This window comes from Aplidium turbinatum, chromosome 2 (assembly GCF_918807975.1).
Source record: "Aplidium turbinatum chromosome 2, kaAplTurb1.1, whole genome shotgun sequence".
In the NCBI taxonomy this organism is placed as follows: domain Eukaryota; kingdom Metazoa; phylum Chordata; class Ascidiacea; order Aplousobranchia; family Polyclinidae; genus Aplidium; species Aplidium turbinatum.
The window spans coordinates 386,972-406,047 of NC_137473.1; the positions used below are offsets into that span (position 1 = coordinate 386,972).

General features: G+C 40.1%; 3 protein-coding genes across 22 annotated transcripts in view; 2 read left to right on the forward strand and 1 right to left on the reverse strand.

Moving 5' to 3' along the window:
* The window catches only part of LOC145788227 (uncharacterized), a 28,530-nt gene extending 13,459 nt beyond the window's left edge, over positions 1-15,071 (forward strand). Inside the window, exons 2-4 of the mRNA XM_082599987.1 lie at positions 14,180-14,445; positions 14,682-14,864; positions 14,953-15,071. Of these exons, the coding sequence (XP_082456113.1) occupies positions 14,180-14,445; positions 14,682-14,864; positions 14,953-15,021 (518 nt within the window). The 3' untranslated portion in view covers positions 15,022-15,071. The remainder of the gene's footprint in view (positions 1-14,179; positions 14,446-14,681; positions 14,865-14,952) is intronic.
* The window catches only part of LOC145788218 (uncharacterized), a 624,890-nt gene that overhangs the window by 123,507 nt on the left and 482,307 nt on the right, over positions 1-19,076 (forward strand). The gene's annotated exons all lie outside the window — the stretch shown is intronic.
* The window catches only part of LOC145788220 (uncharacterized), a 46,229-nt gene that overhangs the window by 12,637 nt on the left and 14,516 nt on the right, over positions 1-19,076 (reverse strand). The window lies entirely within an intron of this gene.

The following is a 19,076-nucleotide window of genomic DNA, read 5'->3' on the forward strand; positions in this document are numbered from 1 at the left end:
AGATTATTGCAGGTAAAACAGTGTTTATTGCATCAGAATTCCTTGTTTTGACAACAGAGGGGGGGCAAAAATTGATTTTTTTCAAAAATTAGGGATATTTCATATCTCAAAAACGTGATGTGATAGAGAAAATCTGAGTTCATTTTCGGATTCAGCGCCCCAAAATTAGCTAAAATAGGTTGTCAAAACCCAAACCTGAAATTTTGTGTAGACCAGTGTTATATATATATACTATAAATATACTGGTCTTCTTCTTCTTCGTTTGAACCTTGTTCTTCGCCACTTCAAGGGTCGAGGGGCTCTGCCTTTTACCACCCTTGGGCAGTGGCGGCGACGCGGTCTAGATGTTTGGGCAGGTGTCGAGCAGCCATTGAATTGATTCGTCGTCCAATTCACGCAGACCACGCACACCATTTGGCGCATGGTAGATGGCGCAGTTACAGATGGTGTGGTCTACGGTTTGTTCCTCCATGCCACACTCACAGATCGCGGATGGAGCCATCCCCCATTTGTGCATGTTGAAGCGAAATAGTCCGACGCCAGTACGCAGGCGGTTGAGCCGCACCCAGGCCTTCTTTGGCAAATGCTTTCCGGTTGGATGGTGGCTGGTATCGGAGATGAAACTTTGGAGTCTTGAGGAGTTCTTCTTCCACTCCGAGCTCCATTGGTGGTCCGCCCACGTAGCCGCACTGATGGATTGGTCTTCAGCACTTTTCATCAGGAGTTGTGCGGCACGTACAAATGGGTCTCTCGATTTCAGTCGCAGAGGTTTCTCGTTCACAGACTCGTAGAGACTTGAGTAGAGCAAGTGGTTGGGGTTCGTAGCGCGACGAGAGAGAGACAGGATGGCTTCTTCGCGACGAAGCTCAGCTGGTTGGATGCCTGCAAGGACAGGGAGATTTTCCGATGGTGTAGGTCGCAGGCATCCTGTCACGATACGCAAGGCGTTGTTTATGGCAGTGTCGATTTGATGGCAGTGGGCACTGCGGCTCCAGACAGGTGCACAGTATTCTGCTGGAGCGTGAACTAGCGCGATGGTGGCAATGCGCAGGGTATCAACTCCGGCTCCCCAGCCAGAGCCGGCCAGACGCCTTAGCAAAGCTGTGCGTGTTGAGATCTTTTTGCGTAGTGACTCCAAATGTTGACGGTAAGTGAGCGACCTGTCCAGGACTACCCCTAGATATTTAGGGTTTGGGCAGAAGGGCAGGGTTTTTCCATTGGTGCTGATCTTGAGCTCGCGCTTTGCTTCCCGGTTGTTTAAGTGGAAGGCTGTCGTCACTGTTTTGGTTTCGCTGAGCTTCAGTCTCCATCTCTGGAGGTATGCCGAAAGTGTCGACATGTCCTGGTTTAGAGTCCCTTCTAATGTTTGCCATTGATTCGACAAGTGTAGAATGGCCAGATCATCGGCATAGGCGTACTTTGCGGATACCGTGATTGGTAAGTCGTGGGTGTAGATGTTCAACAGAAGGGGGGCCAGGACAGATCCCTGAGGAACGCCATTCTTAAGGCGTCGTAACCTGCTTGGTTTACCACTTCCAGTGGTGAGAGTAAAGCTTCTGTTGTAAACGAGCTCCATGATCATGCGGACCATGTGCCTGTCCGGGAGCAGGCGGAGCAGTTTGCAGGTGAGGCCTTGATGCCATACGGTGTCGTATGCAGCTGTGAGGTCAAGAAACACAGCACCAGCCTTCTTCCTTGCCTCAAAGCAGTCTTCGATGTCTTGAGTCAAGAGAGTGACTTGGTCCACAGTAGATCTTCCACGTCGAAAACCAGCTTGCTCCCGGGGCAAGAGTGGGTCTATAATTGGTTCGACTCGAGTGTAGATAAACGACGTTCGAAGATTTTAAAAGGGATGCAGAGAAGAGATATAGGTCGATAGCTCTTCGGATCCTCTTGTGGCTTATGAGGCTTAGGGATCGCGACTACTTTGGCTCGTCTCCAAATTTTGGGGATCTTGAGTTGGCATAAGCAGGAAGACAGGAATTTTCGCAGCCAAGACTTCATGGCGGTGCCAGCATGGAGTACAAGTTCGGGGCAGATGTTATCGGGACCAGGGGCCTTACGGGTCTTAGTAGATTGTAAGGCAGCGGTGAACTCATCTGACGTAAACTCATCAGAGATGCTTTCCTCGTCTGGTGTTGGGATTTTCCAGAGATCAGACGTTTCCCTCTTTACAAGTTTGGAGAACTTGCGATCGCCTATTTTGTAGGTCCCATTTTTCACCAGTTCTGATGCGATGTTATTGGCAGTAACGGGGCATTGGCGGGAAGGGCGTGCTGAACGACCCGTAAGGTTGTTGACAGTACTCCATGCTATCCGGCTAGAGTGTGTAAAGTCGATAGTGTTGACGGTGTTTTTCCATCGCTCTAGCCTCCGTGAGTCTAGCCGATCGAGCAGTTTTGTTGCGGCTGAGGTAGAGGCAGCACCTGGTGAGGCACGAACGTAGGAGTGGTATAAATTTTCGCACTCTGAATCCCAGCACGGCGTGTAGTTCTTTCGGCGGCCGCGAGGGATAGCTTGTTTAGCTGCGGATTTGATAGCACGGCAGAAGTCTTGGTAGGCCTCATCCACGTTGGCGGTAGAAGGTGATGGTAGTTCCGCCACATTTTGATTGGTTATGAGGCTGTAGCGATTCCAGTTGGCCTTTCTAAAGTTCCATCGCTTCACTGGGGCACTTGGGATGGGAGAGACAAGCTTAGGGGCAGTGATGAGCGAAGGTCGGTGTTGGGAACGTGGGAACTTCTCTAGTACACGTCTGTCAGGAAGAGAGCTGTCTGTGTCCATGCTTGCAAAGGCCAGGTCAGGGTTGGTGCCCGTTCCCCAGCGTCCGGACCAGAAGCTGGCTGGATCTTTTGGGTTGTAAAGGAGGGCGAGGTTGTTGTTCGCAGCCCAAGTAGCCAGGCATTCTCCGTCGCTGTTGATGTACTTGTAACCCCAGTCGGTGTGCTGGCAGTTAAAGTCACCAGCATAGATACTGGGTGAGGGGAATGCGGGTATAGATGATGGGTTCAGGCGTGAGGATGGTGGCTTGTATACATTGATGATGTTGTAATTTTCAATGTTCACACAAACCCATTCTATTTCTTCATTGACGGAGGAGTTTGCAAGCGTCCAGTTCAAGCTCTCATGGACGAACGTGGCGAGGCCATGTTTCCTGCTTTGGGTTGACCCAGCTAGTGAATAGTGTGGAATTACTAGCTTGTCTGCAGAAGTGCAGTGGGTCTCCTGGAGGAGGATGACAAGAGCTCGGTTCTTATGAGCGAGCTGCTCGATCACATCAATCTTGCTGGATGTGATGCTCTCAGCGTTCAGCTGTAAGATGGTGGGACGACGGTACTTGTCGACAGTGGGACTGCCGCGCTCTGAAAAGAGCGGTTCTCGTGGGGTCTTGTGCTGAGCGCTCCGGGTCGAGGTTCGGTTTTGACAGTCTTCGTTTCGCATATTTATAATGCTACTTACAGGGGGGACCGCGTGAAGGTGACTGTTCTTCCCCCCCCAATAATATACTGGTAATTTAAGGTTTTAGTCAAGTACTTTAATTTTTTATTTACATTGCCAGACTATTGTGTGATTGTTACATTGCCACTTTAGCCAGCCATAGCAAAAATTTGTATAAAATAATATTTAGAGTAAATTAACTAGATTTTTTACAAAAACGCTATTTTAGGAAATATCTAAAAAACTACATTACCTAGACCCATAAAATGTATTAAACACTCATAGGAATATTAGTGTTCTGAAACTTTTGGTGTTTATTAGAGCTTTCTAACTATAGTGGTTTTCAAGTTACGCCATTTTTTTAAATTTGGGTTGTTTCCATGGAAACGCAAAGAAAATAGGCGTCAAACAACAATGAAATTTAAAATGTTTTATATTAGCATTAGTTTTGACCCCAAACACAACTTTTTGCCAGCCAACAGCAAGATCAGTGAAAGTAAGGTTTTTTTGGTACACCCTACTTATCACATTTTTTTCCTACTTATTCTTTTCTAAAATCGGAAGTTAATAGATCTACATTCGGAAAATATACTTCAGATGATGCAAAAAGTGGCCAAAAAATGTGAAAATATTAAAATTTACCAAAAAAACTTTGGTATACCACAAAAACTAATTAAGCTGGAATGAAAATTTACTGAACAGCATACACCCCATAATGCTGAATTAATATGTTGAAAATATTAATAGTCTCACTTTTTTACTTTTTGTAATTTTTCTGTTTAAATAAAATGGGGTCAAATGGGCCGCATTGGCTTTTTGACAAGTTATAGCTCACTTGCATAACTTTTTTAATTCTATTTAATTTCTATGGTATATTTTAGGTAAACAGGCCTATTATTACTATTAGACATAGCTGTTGGTTGCATGATTAGCTCTAGACATGCCTTTTCTCTTTGAGCAAAAAGAAAATAGAAAGCATAAAACTGAAAGTGGTAAAGGCTTTGAAAAATCCAAGATTTGAGAACCCTTCTAAACTTGCCATTGTGGACTTGATGACTGTCAATAGGAAAGAACTGCAGGACTTCACCAAAGCAAACAACACCCAATTTAAAAAAATTACTGAACTGCATTTTGACTTTTTGAGTCAAGACCCACCTTTTTAGGAACCCAATGACACCTACAGGCTACATTGCTACAAAATCGACTCTACTTGGCATGAGAGTTGTGAATGACATAACTGAATGTGGTGTGGCGAATACAAATTTGAGCGTGATGAGCGAATACAATTTTCTGCACACCAATGACAAAGAGCAAAAGTAGTTCCTCCTCATGACAGTCTAAAACTTCAGACAGCTGTATCCAGATAGGAATAAGTCTACACTGATGCAATAACTATAACTGATAACATTCTAGATATCTGTCAACACTGAACTACTTAATTTTGAGTAATTTTGTCATTATATACCTATCATGTAATCCCGTGTTGCTATTAGTGTATTCCGTGAAGCTTTCAAAGTAGGTAGCAACCTTAAAACTGTTTTCAGTTGCCTTAAAAACTTGACAGGATTATTTTTTCAGGTATTGACACGATGTGAGAGGGTGCCCAATTTGAATTTCAAACTTTTAATTTTTCCCCAATTCATGAATCACCCTATTGTATAGTATCCTATTTCAATTGTCAACTATAGACCCTGCTGTTTGACTTGGCTTCTTCTACTCTGTTTATGACTGCCCGTTTAAAGGTGAACATTTGTAAAATGTTTCCTTATTCACATCGTTCAATTTTAGTTGCAAAAAGAGCAGTGCAAATTATGTGTTCTACCTTTATCTGAAAAGGGCGTAGAAGGCCTTTATTGCTAAAATTGTTGAGCATCACTTGAACAAAATGCATGCCACCCAACAGGTCTGTGATAAAATAGTAAAAATGAAGTTCTTTCCTTACCATTTAGACGTATAGAAGTTGTGGCCCGTTTGACCCCACAGCTGATGGGGTCAAATGGGCCACAACTACCCCAGCTTAGCACATTTTTTTATGTTTTTGCAAGTTTTTAATTTTTCTGAAAAATGTCTTATTTTATTGCTGAAAGGTGTAATGCTATGTGGTAAATATTTTTTTTTTAAATTTCATCATAGGTTTTATGTGGCATTCAAAAAACTGATAAAGTGTCCCGTTTGACCCCGCATGACCCTACCCTATATTATTTTTCACAAGAAAACTTTAATCAACTGAATACTCTGTCTTCTGTCTAGTTTTTGAAAAACTGATTTGAAAAAGCGCAATTCCTTTGGGTCCACTGTGCTATGGTCACGTGATGAATAGGTCACCTGTGTCAGTACAGTTAGTCAGTACAGTACAGTACGTCTAGAAGTATATACATGTACTGTTGCTACATTTGCCAAAAACTTGAAAGTTGTACATACAAATAAACTTTCATTCATTCTGTAAGCGAACAAGACAAAACTGCTAAAATCCCCAAAAAATCCCTAAATCATCAAATTCCCTAAACTTGTCCCTAAAAGTGGTCAAAAGTCCAGATTTAGGGACAAATTCCCGTAAAATGAGAGCACTGATCAGCATCAAGCTATAAATCTCTAGTCTCAGGAGCAATGTTGCCACTCTATTGTCATGGAAAAGTACTAGATTTGACTGAAAAAAACACTAGAATCACAAAAAATACACTAGTATCATAAATACATGATCATTTACATGCATATTGTATAAAAATGACAGCCAATGGCGTTAGTGAGTGTTAAAAGTCCTTAAAATTTCAAAATAGAACTGAATTTCCTTGAAAGTGAGAGCCCTGAAGTTGTAACATGTATTATACCATGTTTTTAACTAACAAATTTATATTTTAACATTTAACCGAAATTATCAGTATTGCAATATGCATTTCAACGCTGCAAATTCAAAACCTAACGTTCTCACAGAACATAAGTCACACTTCCTGTTAACAAACGCCACTCACACAGAATCTAGCTCAAAACATCTGTATTTCTAATGCGACATAACTATGAAACCGGTATGATATAGCTTTTCCCTTGATTCTTACGATAGCTATTATTGATGAAAAGGCTCTACCGGTATATTATGAAGTAAGCAAGGAATTGAAAAAGACAAGCATTCGAAAATAGACTTTCAAAGCGAACAGACTGAACTTTAGAACGAGAAGGTTAAATTCACGACGGGAGAATGTCACTCATCCGACACCCGTCTCAATAAACTAGATTGGTTAGCCATTTTTCAACTCCCTGAATAGTAAAATTTGTAACATTGATAAATAATAAAAATGTTTGATTCTATTTGATTGGTTTGCTTTTTGTAGGAAGTCATACCCCTAGACAGACAGAAGCCTAAATTATCCCTTTTTTTATTAGAGACTTAGAATCTCTCAATATCCGCTTAAATAGCCTTTTTATTTTTTATTAACAAAGACAGCTAAACAAAGGACAAAGACATTAACTAGACAGCCAAAGTCTACGCTGGGGTCGTAAGTTAGGCAGAACCCTACAAAGTCATAGCCATTTTAGCCATAGGACTAGGAGAGTAAATCATTTTCGGGGGACAAACAAAATTTGCCCAAATTTGGCCTTTGCAAATATATTGTCAAAAACGCAATATTACTCACAGTCTCTGAGGTAGTGTAGTCTTGAGAACTCCACACTCATCAAATGTAAACCGACGAAATGTAAGCCTATCATAAGGTAGGCTACGCTACCTACTTTAGTCTACTTTGAACACTTTTCACAGTCATTTGTGTGCATTTTTTAAAGTAGTTATGCTAAATATATCAAATTTGCTCATCATTGGGTGTGACCAGACAAAAAACTCGCTGTCCTCTTTGAAAATCACTACAAAAACATTGATGCAACCAAGCAAAAATAGGTGGGGCTACTTTGAAAACTGTCCAAACTTATTCACACCAACATAGCACTAAATCACTAAAAAACACTAGATAGCAAAATAATACACTAGAACACTAGATGCAATCCAAAAATACTAGATCCAGTGGAAAAACACTAGGAGTGGCACCACAGCTCAGGAGTCAGGCTCTCAACAGCAGACAGCAACAGGGTTGCCAGATTGATATAACAAAAAAGGCCAAATGCATCCCCAAAAAAGGCCAAATTATAGAAAAAAAGGCCAAACCTGAGGTTTTGTTCTCTTTGTTGAAATCAGTGGTGTTTTTGCACTTACTTTCAACAACAAATTAGATAATATTTACCAAGTTTCTATTGTTCTACATGTTATCTGTTAAAGAAGAATCGCGTAGTAAAATTCCTGAAAAAATGCAATCCATTAAATACAAACAGATAGGTATGGAAACAATTACAATACAACTGAAATATGCATACAACATTAGGCTAAGCGTCATCCTGTAAACTAAAAAGCCATTAACGTCCACCAGTGAGACCTAGGTGACTAGTGAGAAGGAGTTAATATTGGCATATCACTTAATGCAATATGAAATAGTATATATATACAATATTTATACCCAATATAATTACTTGTAGGCTACATTAAACACCCAACACTGCAAAATCAAAGAAATCAATTGCATTTATGTCCAACTAAAAAACACTAAAATTTAACATCTTTCCACAATGAACACTCCTTATTATAGGAAAGCTAGCGCCTCTGCCATTTCGTTACTGCTAGTTTCACCATAAACAATATCAGATGTGAAACGCCTTATCATTATGGCACTGCCATCAAAGTTTGTGCAACATTTTCCATTCAGCAGCCTATGTCCGTTTGTATTCGCAAAATCGTTTCCAAAAGCTCAGTCTGCATTTTGTTTCGTGTTTATTTTCACTGCAGTAAGTAATAAAAAAAATCCTCTCTACTACTGCATTACTGACAGGGATGCAGAGACATGTTAAAGCATAGCTAGCAAGGTCTTTGAAATGGGCATGATGTAAAACGCTACACCAAAACTTTTCACTGTTGCTAGGGATAACCAAAAGAACTATGAAAACCAAAAGAAAAAAAGGCCAAACAAATGCCAATCGGGAAACTAAAAAAGACCAAAAAAAGGCCAAGCGGCCAAACAAAAATTGTCCAGCCAAACACTTTTCAAAAAGGCCAAATTTCTGAAATTTGGCCGTAAAAAGGCCAATCTGGCAACCCTGGACAGCAATCGCTCGCGCGCGTGTGTGCGGCACACAACGCGTTTTCCCTAACGAGCCATTCAGGGCGAGCTATCTGGATCACGTGGATTGATGCGTTGTGATAGTATTTCTTGAGGAATCACCTTGCAAGAGTTAGAAAATACTAACCTTAAAATGTTTACATGTTTACGGATACTGGATTTTATTGCATAAAACTTCACAAAAACACTTTGCACAACAGTAGGCTAGTCACCCTGTGTGATAATTTGATATTGTCCATTCAAATTTCACATCGCCTTAAATTGCCTACACCTGCTTCTTGTCTTCTGTTTCTTTTCCAAACCCAAATTGTACTTTCTTTGAAAATTCTAGATCGATTTTGAAAATTTTTCCATCAAAGTAAGCACAAACAAATATGTTTTTTCATTTTACTAAACTTGATGTGTCCTCAAGTCTAGACTTTTTTTATAAGACAATTTTTTAGTTTCGGATCTAAAGAGCGAAACTTAGCCTATAAGCTGTCGATTTTAAAACAACGCAAGAATGCCATCTTTTATAAGTCCGATACAAGAAAGAGCAACTCATTCGCAAATTGTCTTACTTACTGGAATAGATAAAATAATGGTAACTAACTTGTAAAGATGCCTATAATAGTATTTTCCAATTAAAATTTTCATCTCGATTCAGCTTGTGCACTGTGACATGGGTTGGTCTCGCAACTTCTCTCCATTCACTGTTGCAGACCTCGGAAATTTGGAAGTTAGATTTACAGATAGCTGAAGCATGTCGAGAAAAAGGGCGTCGAAATTTCAGGCGCTGGAGCCTTTGGGAGTGCGAGTTTAGGACAATCTGGTTGAAGAGGTGGTCCTTGTAGGACCAGACTGCGTACGTGATTTTCCCTATGAAGTCTACATGAAGCGATGCCTGATAGTACCGGTAGAAAGTCAGTGGGAGTTGGAAGCAGGCAACCAGTGATTATTCTCATGGTGGTTTTAAGGGCAGTGTCAATTTTGCAAATGTGTACGCTGCGGCACCAAGCAGGAAAGCATATTCGTAGGTACTGTAAACAAGTGCAAGAGCACTTGTACGGAATGTGGATGTACCAGCACCCCAGGATATTCCGGTAGGCATCTCAGCAAATTATTGCGTGCTGATAGGTTAGCATGGAGGGCTTGAGCATGGTGTTTGTAGGTTAATTGTTGGTCGAGCTTCATTCCTAGGTAGGTGAGGCAAGGATTATGGTACGGCTTACTGAACTGGGAGAACGTTAAATTTTTTTGTTAGAAACGTAATATTCAATCATTATGACTTGAAGTTTTAAAAAAGGTTTAATTTAAACAAAACTCAATAAAGCATCGAAACAATAAATTTTCTGACGCTAGTTGCTACTTAAATGTGTGAGTAAATATTATTTTTTCTGGGCAACACTACGCAGAAATCCCGCGCAAAGCTGCAGACGACAATTTTTGTTGATTGCTAACAGAGTTGCCAACGTTGCAATCTATTCCTAAGCTTAATCTTACCTTTTTATAATATGTGCGTATTGTAAAAACTTACAAGCTAATAGTTAATTTTGAATTCTTTTCTATAAAGGTTGAAATTATTGAGTGTTTTTTTTTCAACTGGTTTAGCTTTACAAATTTATTTTCCTGTTTGGGGTTTTAATTTAATTGTCTAGTTTAATTATGTTTGGCAACACCGCACAAAAACTCCCGCCCAAATCTGCAGGCGACAGCCATTTTGTTTTCAGTCGTTGAAGAGAAAGGATCAGTTTTGATTCAGTTGCAGCAAGAAATAGTTGGTTTCAGCTTTCAATTCTGTCATCACTCTGCTTGGTTTCATCAGACAAATGTTTTAAAGTTTGTTTCTGTCCGTGTCTTCTGAGTTTGAAGAAAGCATCAGCTTCGATTGAGCTGCAGCAAGAAATGGCTGAGTGGAAAATTTTCATGATCAATTTCTGAAGTTGCTTCGAAGATTTAACGACAAAGAAATCAAAGTTTATTTTAAGGAAGTGGCTGCGTTTACGGCGCCGTAAATACAGCCGTTCCATGCCTTTTTTCTAGTCTTTACGTCGCTTTTAGTGCGCATGCGCGCTGTTGCTGAAAAAAGCTGGATATATAACTAAATTCAACTGTAAATACCAAGTGATTCAGTGGCGCATGCGGTCTGCGTCTGATTCTTGCTCACAAGGATATGAGTTCGTTACTTCCAAGAGGTGTGCTTTTTTTTAAGCTAAATTCTCACCTGAAGTGACTCAATCGTTAGGCTGCGCATTTTTGTGGCCGTTTAGTTTGTTTTTAATTCTGAACATCACAACGAAAAAACAGTATATGACAAACATAGCAGAGATCTAGAAAAAGGTAGAAGAGACAAAACGCGGACGTTATACCGTGCTCCGTGCATGATACCAGATAGCCGAGAACGTCTGCGCGGCGTTCGAAAGAACGCGGCTGTGTCTCGGTAACGACACTTAATGGCAAACCAAAATAAGGGGAACAGCTGACTCGAAGACTAAATGTCACTTCGCTGCTTCCTGTTGTCTGTTGTATCGCATCTGTGATCGCAGTGTAGGCTACTGTATGTTATCGCAATGGGCGCAAATAAAAACACGATTATTATTATAAAGCAGGACAATCAGTTTAAAATATGACGTCGTCGTCGTGTGAGCCTCTGGGGCCGAGTGTCTATCCTTTTACCACCCCAGATTCACGATGTTCCCGGACTACACTGGAAGGCTAGAGAGCAGCCAGTCTTTGGTTTCGTCATCCATGATGTGGTTATATTTATTATATTTAAGTATAAGGAGAGTTTATATTTAAGTATGAGTGTAAGTATGAAGATGGTTTGTTTATAAGTTGAATTAAGATGAAGGCTGTCTGACTGCCTGATGACATTTCTATCTATCTAATTTATCTAGTTTGGCTATCTGACTCCATGAAATACTGTAATTTCCACACAATTGTTATTCGAATTATAATTTTAAGTTATCAGAAGGTGTTCGTATAATGTTGTAGGTCTATAACACAATTTGAATTCAAACAGGACAGAATAATGAAATTACAGGATAGTGAAACATTATCACGAGTTATTACATTTTAATTAAACAATCAATTTAATGTTTTTCTGACAGCTGAACTGGTCTAACTGAACTGGTTTGATGTGAGCTAGTCCGATTTGAATTGATAGAGAGCTCTCGTCAAAGGACGAACAAACCATTTTATTGTGTGTGCCCTTTTTTCTATTTTCTTTGGGAGCAGTTGCATGGAAAATTACAGAAACTTAGTAAAAGGCAGGAAAACTTATATGTTGAAATAATGGATCGCTACAATGACACACAGACCTTCCACTCCGTTAGGTGGCTTGAAGATGGAACAGTCATTTACTCATTGATGATGTGGTCTGCGGTCTGTTCCTCGGCACCACATTCACAGAAGAAGGAAGAGGCTATTCCCCATTGGTGCATGGTTGAGCGGAAAAAACCGGCGTCCTGTCTTGGTAGTGTTAGGCCGATTGGGCGTGTTTCGGCGTCGGGGATGAACGAATAGAGTTTGGTGGCGCTTGACTTCCATTCAGAATTCCATTTATGGTCCGCCCAAGCAGCCGCAGAGACGTGTTGTTCTCAAACCTTTAGTTAGGTTACTTTACGATTCAATCGTTAGGCTACGCTTTTGGTGGCCGTTCAATCAATCAATCAATCAATCATTTTATTTTTCGTCATTAACGCGTCCGGGACGAAAAAGATACTAACTACAAAAATCGATATAAATCTACCAGCACGTTAACGAACGGGAAAAGGTGGCAAAACCTTGAAAGGTTTAAAACGTGCCTGAATGAAAAATTATCTAGTAGGCTATATCAGTAGCTACTTAGCACGGCCACAAAACCCAAAAAACAAATAGCAAAAAAATAAAACAAAAACAGAAACAGTTTAGTTTGTTTTTAGTTCTGACCATCACAACGAAAAATCAGTTTAAAATATGGCACGGTCGAACACCTTAATAATTTTTTTTATAAATTTAGAAAGAAAAAAAAGGCTAGTGAGTTTTTTTTTCTTTAAAATTCTATAACTTATTCATAAAATTTTTAGGTGTTTACGACCGTGCCATATTTCAAACTGATTTTTCGTTGTGATGGTCAGAACTAAAAACAAACTAAACTGAACGGCCATAAAAATGCGTACCGGTAGCCTAACGATTGAATCGTAACGTAGGCTAGCCTAACTAAAGGTTTGAGAACAAGACGTCTCTGCGGCTGCTTGGGCGGACCATAAATGGAGTTCTGAATGGAAGTCAAGCGCCGCCAAACTCTATTCGTTCATCCCCGACGCCGACACACGCCCAATCGGCCTAACACTATACCAGGACAGGACGTCGGGTTTTTCCGCTCAACCATGCACCAATGGGGAATGGCCTCTTCCTCCTTCTGTGAATGTGGTGCCGAGGAACAGACCGCAGACCACATCATCAATGACTGTTCCATCTTCAAGCCACCTAACGGAGAGTTGAACTAAGGTCTGCGTGTCATGGATGACGAAACCAAAGACTGGCTGCTCTAGTAGCCTTCCAGTGTAGTCCGGGAACATCGTGAATCTGGGGTGGTAAAAGGATAGACCCTCGGCCCCAGAGGCTCACGCACGACGACGACACCATATTTTAAACTGATTGTCCTGCTTTATAATAATAATCGTGTTTTCATTTGCGCCCATTGCGATAACATACAGTAGCCTACACTGCGATCACAGATGCGATACAACAGACAACAGGAAGCAGCGAAGTGATATTTAGTCTTCGAGTCAGCTGTTCCCCTTATTTTGGCTTGCTATTAAGTGTCTTTACCGAGACACAGCCGCGTCCTTTCAAACGCCGCGCAGACGTTCTCACCACTCGGCTATCTGGTATCATGCACGGTATAACGTCCGCGTTTTGTCGCTTCTACCTTTTTCTAGATCTCTGCTATGTTTGTCATATACTGTTTTTTCGTTGTGATGCGCAGCCTAACGATTGAGTCACTTCAGGTGAGAATTTAGCTTAAAAAAAAGCACACCTCTTGGATGTATCGAACTCATATCCTTGTGAGTAAGAATCAGACGCAGACCGCATGCGCCACTGAATCACTTGGTGAAAACAGTTGAATTTAGTTATATATCCAGCTTTTTTCAGCAACAGCGCGCATGCGCACTAAAAGCGACGTAAAGACTAGAAAAAAGGCATGGAACGGCTGTATTTACGGCGCCGTAAACGCAGCCACTTCCTTATTTTAATTTGCAAGCTCTGGTTAGTTTAATGTTTTAACAAAAGTTTAGTTTCCACCTGCGAAGCTAGCCTAAGTATTTTATCCTAATTTGATAAAACCTCGAAGTCGTTGAAGACAAAACTTGTGATTTTGTGACCAGCTAACAAAAGTCTACTCAGGTTATTTTCAAATTAGACTTTGACTCAAACCTGAAAGTTTTGTTCAAAATAATTTGTTTATATTTTTGTTTGCGATATAAATGAATTAATGTTTTGTTCTTAAGTAAACAACTTGTGTTCAATGTTTGATTATTTTATGGTTAGAACCAAACTGTGGTTTTAGATTACAACCTGGTTAGCCGAGCTAATATTGATTGATATTATTCCTGCATTGTTAGATCACAATGATGATCGCTCCATCATCGCCATCACAAAGATCCTCCGGGAAGGCAACGACTTGGAAGTGACAGTCACAGCAGGAAGTCATTTTGATGGAGGGTGGATAGAGATGAGATCCTCCGAAACTCAGAATGACATCCATGCAGTGACGTCATTCATCAAATCGATGCCGACGCGACTTGGAAAGCTTTCTCTGTTCAGATGCTTCATGAATTCCAATCAATTCCTTCCATGGAAGGAGGCGATCAAATCGATGCCTGGATCCGTGAGTCATGTTTAACTTTTACAACCAACACATTGATTCATGGTCAGACGTTGATTCAACGTCGCATTACGTTGTTTTAACGTCTCAGTTTCAACAAGTTTCACAAAGTAAGTTCCAGTTTCCAATTTTAATCATTTTCTAACAATTCTTGTAAACATAAAATAAATAAACAAAAAGTCACAACATAAATAAATTGTTTATGTTTAATTGTTGCGTCATAATTAATTTGTGTTTAGATTGTTCGGATGTATCTCAATTACAACCTCCTATCTATCGATGACGTCATCGAGGTGTTGCACAAGATTGAGGAGGAAGTTGTGATGTGGGATTCCCTCGATGGTGGAGATGGGAGGTGGAGAGATCCGAACATGGATGAAAGATCCAAGCTGCAAGAAGCATTGGATCGGTTGGACAATAAAGTGAGAGTTGTTTACGTTGTATCAACGTTATAACAATTAATTGTGTCAACATTAAATCAACGTCAATTATTCGCTTTGTCTTTTACAGAAGTTGAAGATCGCGGTTGGCGTCGATGATGATGGCAATTATATTTACCTCACGCACAAGGATTGTTGATGTTTTTATTTGTTTGTTGATGTTTACAATAAAATTATGTCATCCAGTGATTTTGTTTGGTTGAGTTAAAAATACAACAAACTGCTTGTTTACATCAGGTGACGTAACATCAACAAAATGTTTATAATATTATCAAACCAAGTTTTGTTTATGTTCTTCAACTTGAGGTCGATAAACATCAACAAAAGTAAGTTTGTTTATTTAACTTATTACTTTTTATGAAATAATTTCAATAATGAATTCAAATTAAGTTTATTGTTAACAGTGTTGCCAGATTAATTTTTTTAAACTTTGATAAGTCGTATTTAAAAGTAGCCATCGAGATGAGGGACATTGTAGGTGACCTCGAATCAGTTTATTGGTTAAGAGTGTTGCCAGGTATTTTTTTAAACTTAGTGACTTGTAACCGGTACTTCTAAATATATTGTCAACGTTGCCAGTTCTATCTAAGCTAGTTTGGGTTACAATGAGGGTAAAGATTATAATCCTTAAAAACGTTTTAACAATACCTGTTTTGCAATAAATACTAGTTTTGCTTGAAAACGTCCTGCAACACTGACAATCAATATTTAGAGGTAGTACCCTCCTTTCAAATAGATTTTAAATTTAAGACGGTTATTCTTAAATGCGTAACACAAGAAAAATGATTGAATCACAATTTCTGCAACAAAATGCATCGTAAGACTAAACTCGCCACTGAAACTAATCTAGGTTACTTGTAGCTACCTATAAAGTGTAGCGGCACAAGTTTTGCTTCGCAAAGTATGCGCAACAAAAGAAGTCGGCAGCCGTGGCCGAGTGGTTAGCGCGTTGGGCTCGCAGTCGAGAGCCTGCATGTTCGACTCCAGCCACCCGCACTTGCTGTTGTTTCTCTGGGCAAGAAACTTTACGATAATTGCCTCTACCCAGTGATCGATTTCGAGTAATGGGTAGTACCAAATTTAAGTCATAAGTAGAGTAGACAACCGGAAACAGACATTGCCGTCGGCTGCAGCGTGGGTCAGGTGTATGTCGGAAGGCGTACACCGATGCATAGCGCTCAAGTCCGCTTTCCCGCAATGCAGGATAAAGTTAAACAAACAAAGAACAACTAAGTTAGTAATTAAACGAATGCACAATAGCTGAAGGCATCTTCCAGTTTGTAAGGCGAAACTACACTTACGAGAGCTCGAAAATTACACCAGATGAAAGATTCTGTGGGTGAGCCACTGGTCAAAGATTGTCACCATCAGGGTTGACTTTGATGATGATCGCAATCACCTCATGAACAAGCATCCGCGTTGAGAAGATGTTATTTATCTGTTGTATCAAAGTAAAGTTCAATGCTGCGCATAGTGAAGTTTTAATGTGTTGTGAGCAAAGGGTTGAAGTAGCCTCTGTTTCAAGGCCTCTTTAACGACATCTTAATGCCGGCTTAATGCACTTATGCCATTCCCCGCTTGCCCAAGCAGCCTGCAACAATGCAAATGCCATCCTCAAAAATAGAACCATATTGCATGCTTGATACCTTGTAAAGTTTCATCAGAATTTTCACTGAGGTACAGTACACAGGCCTACACAAGATTAAATTGTTGGAAATTGGTTCTTCAGCAGTGCCCCAGTTTTGTTTATAAGCTAGGCCTATCACACATATTAGCCTACTACAAAACTTCAATAACACTAGTCCATCTGCTAGCAACAAGTATCTACAAATCAAAGGCGGATCCAGCCAGCAGCCTTAATGGGAGTGATTTCCACAAAACACAATGATGTGTAGACCTTCGTTTGTCCGACCTTATGTGTAGGCTACACAGTGAATAAAGTTACTTTTCTGTGTTTTAGGGAAGCGGTTGCTCCAATTGCTCTCCTGGATCTGCCATTCCTACAAATCTATTGCCTATTAACCATGTAGCCATTGTATGAACGAGCTGCAGCTATGACAGAGTTACATTACTAACATAACTACATTACAACGTGGCTATGGTGGTACTTTCTTGTAATTATAAATTACTATTATAATCCAAGATCGGAAACCTACCTTTTGGTTACACTATCGACCCAACATAATGAAGCTGAACATAGCCTACTATCTTCAAACTTTTCATTGGTAGCCTAATACAAGCAAACAAATAGTAATTTCCAAAAATGCCACATGCCGAACCGAAAATAGCCAAACGCATGAACAAGAGTCTCCCACAAGTCAGCAGTTGTGAACTGAGCAAGTGACAACTGAGCTAGAATCATTTCAGCAAGTGGCTAAAGTTGACAAATGATTAAACTAAGCAACCGAAACTTGTCACAAGCAAATTCAGTTTAGCAAGCGACAACCAAACAAGTCCGATGCTCATTTGTTGACTTGGACACTAGCTGAAAATACTTGCTGATGTCGTACGTTGTCGTATGCTGAGTGGTCTGACCACCAAAAAAAAACCCAAGCTTATCGAATTTGGTACCAAAATCGTCAATATGGCAACCCTGAGTGAAACAACACAAGTAAAATAAAGCACAGTTTTGTCTTGTAAAATATGCGTAACGAAAAAATCATGTAGTAATTAAAAGGGAGGTACGATAGCTGGATGCATTTGTGCATCTTTCAGTTTGTAAAGCGAATATACAGTTACGAGAGGTCGAACATTACACCAGATGAAGGACTCAGTGGGTGAGCCGTTTGAAAGATGTTATTGTTTATTATATCAACAATAGACGACGTTGTATCAACGTAAAGTTTGATGCTGCCGATGATGAAGTTTTAATGTGTTGTTAGCAAAGAGTTGAAGTAGTTTCTGTTCCAAGGCCTCTTCAACGACATCTAGTGTTGCAAATCGACGCTCCTTCATGTTCTTCAGCTTGAGAACCTAGAAACATTAAAAAAAAGTAAAACTTGTGTTGTAGTTTATTACACAGTGTGTACAACTGTACATTTTGACTAAAAAATTTGTCACCGGCAATAGATGCATGTTTTATGGTCAAGTCGACTATGCTGAACGCGAATTTCATCATTAAAATGAGCTCCTGTGTACCAAATTTGAGAAAAAGAGTTTTTAAAAAATTAAAAAAGTTGTATTCTTTTGTATATTGTATATAACCAGAGTTAGTGTGCACTGTGCTAAATAAACGTGGTAAAGTCAGAAATAATAGCGACTGTGACTAAATCCAGTTGAGGCAAGACTCAGAAGTGTTGTTCTGAAGCTTTGCGCTTGTATTCACCAGTACAGACTCTCTTCCTCGACCAGCAAAATCCAGCCAACATCACACGGCTATCCTTGTATTTGTATCGCCTCGATATACTTGCAACATCTTGATGGAATCGTTCACCTGCATGAAAATGCTACGCTATTCTATGGTTTCCCAGAAAGTTATGCACCACCGCCTTTAGACTAATGTACGCAGTTCTCCCAGTCCTATTCAGCAAGCTCTCTAACAACTCATCTTCCAATATTTTTTTAACATCTGGATCAGTAAAAACTCCAGCTGTAACTTTTGCATTAAGACAGAGCTGGGAATAGTGCCTTTAACTGATTAATTGCTGCCTCAGATTGCAGGGAAACAACAAACTGTTTTATAAGGCCTAGCTTGATATGTAAGGGAGGCATAAGGATTCTTCTTGGATCAACAAGTAGAATGTTGGCCACATTGTGCTCTCCAGGGTTGTATGATGCCCTAGCTGGCCATTCCTGTTGTATGTAGTGGTATTGTCACGCCCAACTGTCCCACAGAACAGTGCTTCCCAACCTTTTTCAGTTCGCGACCCACTTTTAATGCAAGTTTTATTGTGCGACCCACAATGAGATATGACATCTTTATTATGGCATCTTTACTACTGGCGTACCTACTGAAATAGTTAATACCACACAACACATCTAATTGTTACGTATTTGTTACATTGTTGCATAATTGTTATGTAAGGATAATGCAATAATTTCCCGATCTAATAGAAAACAGGGTGCACAATTCATGAAAATGGAAAGTCAACAAATGAAGTGAAGATAAGAATAGCGATGGACAAGGCGCAGTACTGTTCAAGACCAAACTGAGGCTTGTGAGATCCACAGTATCGCAGGTATTTTTTGGAAAAT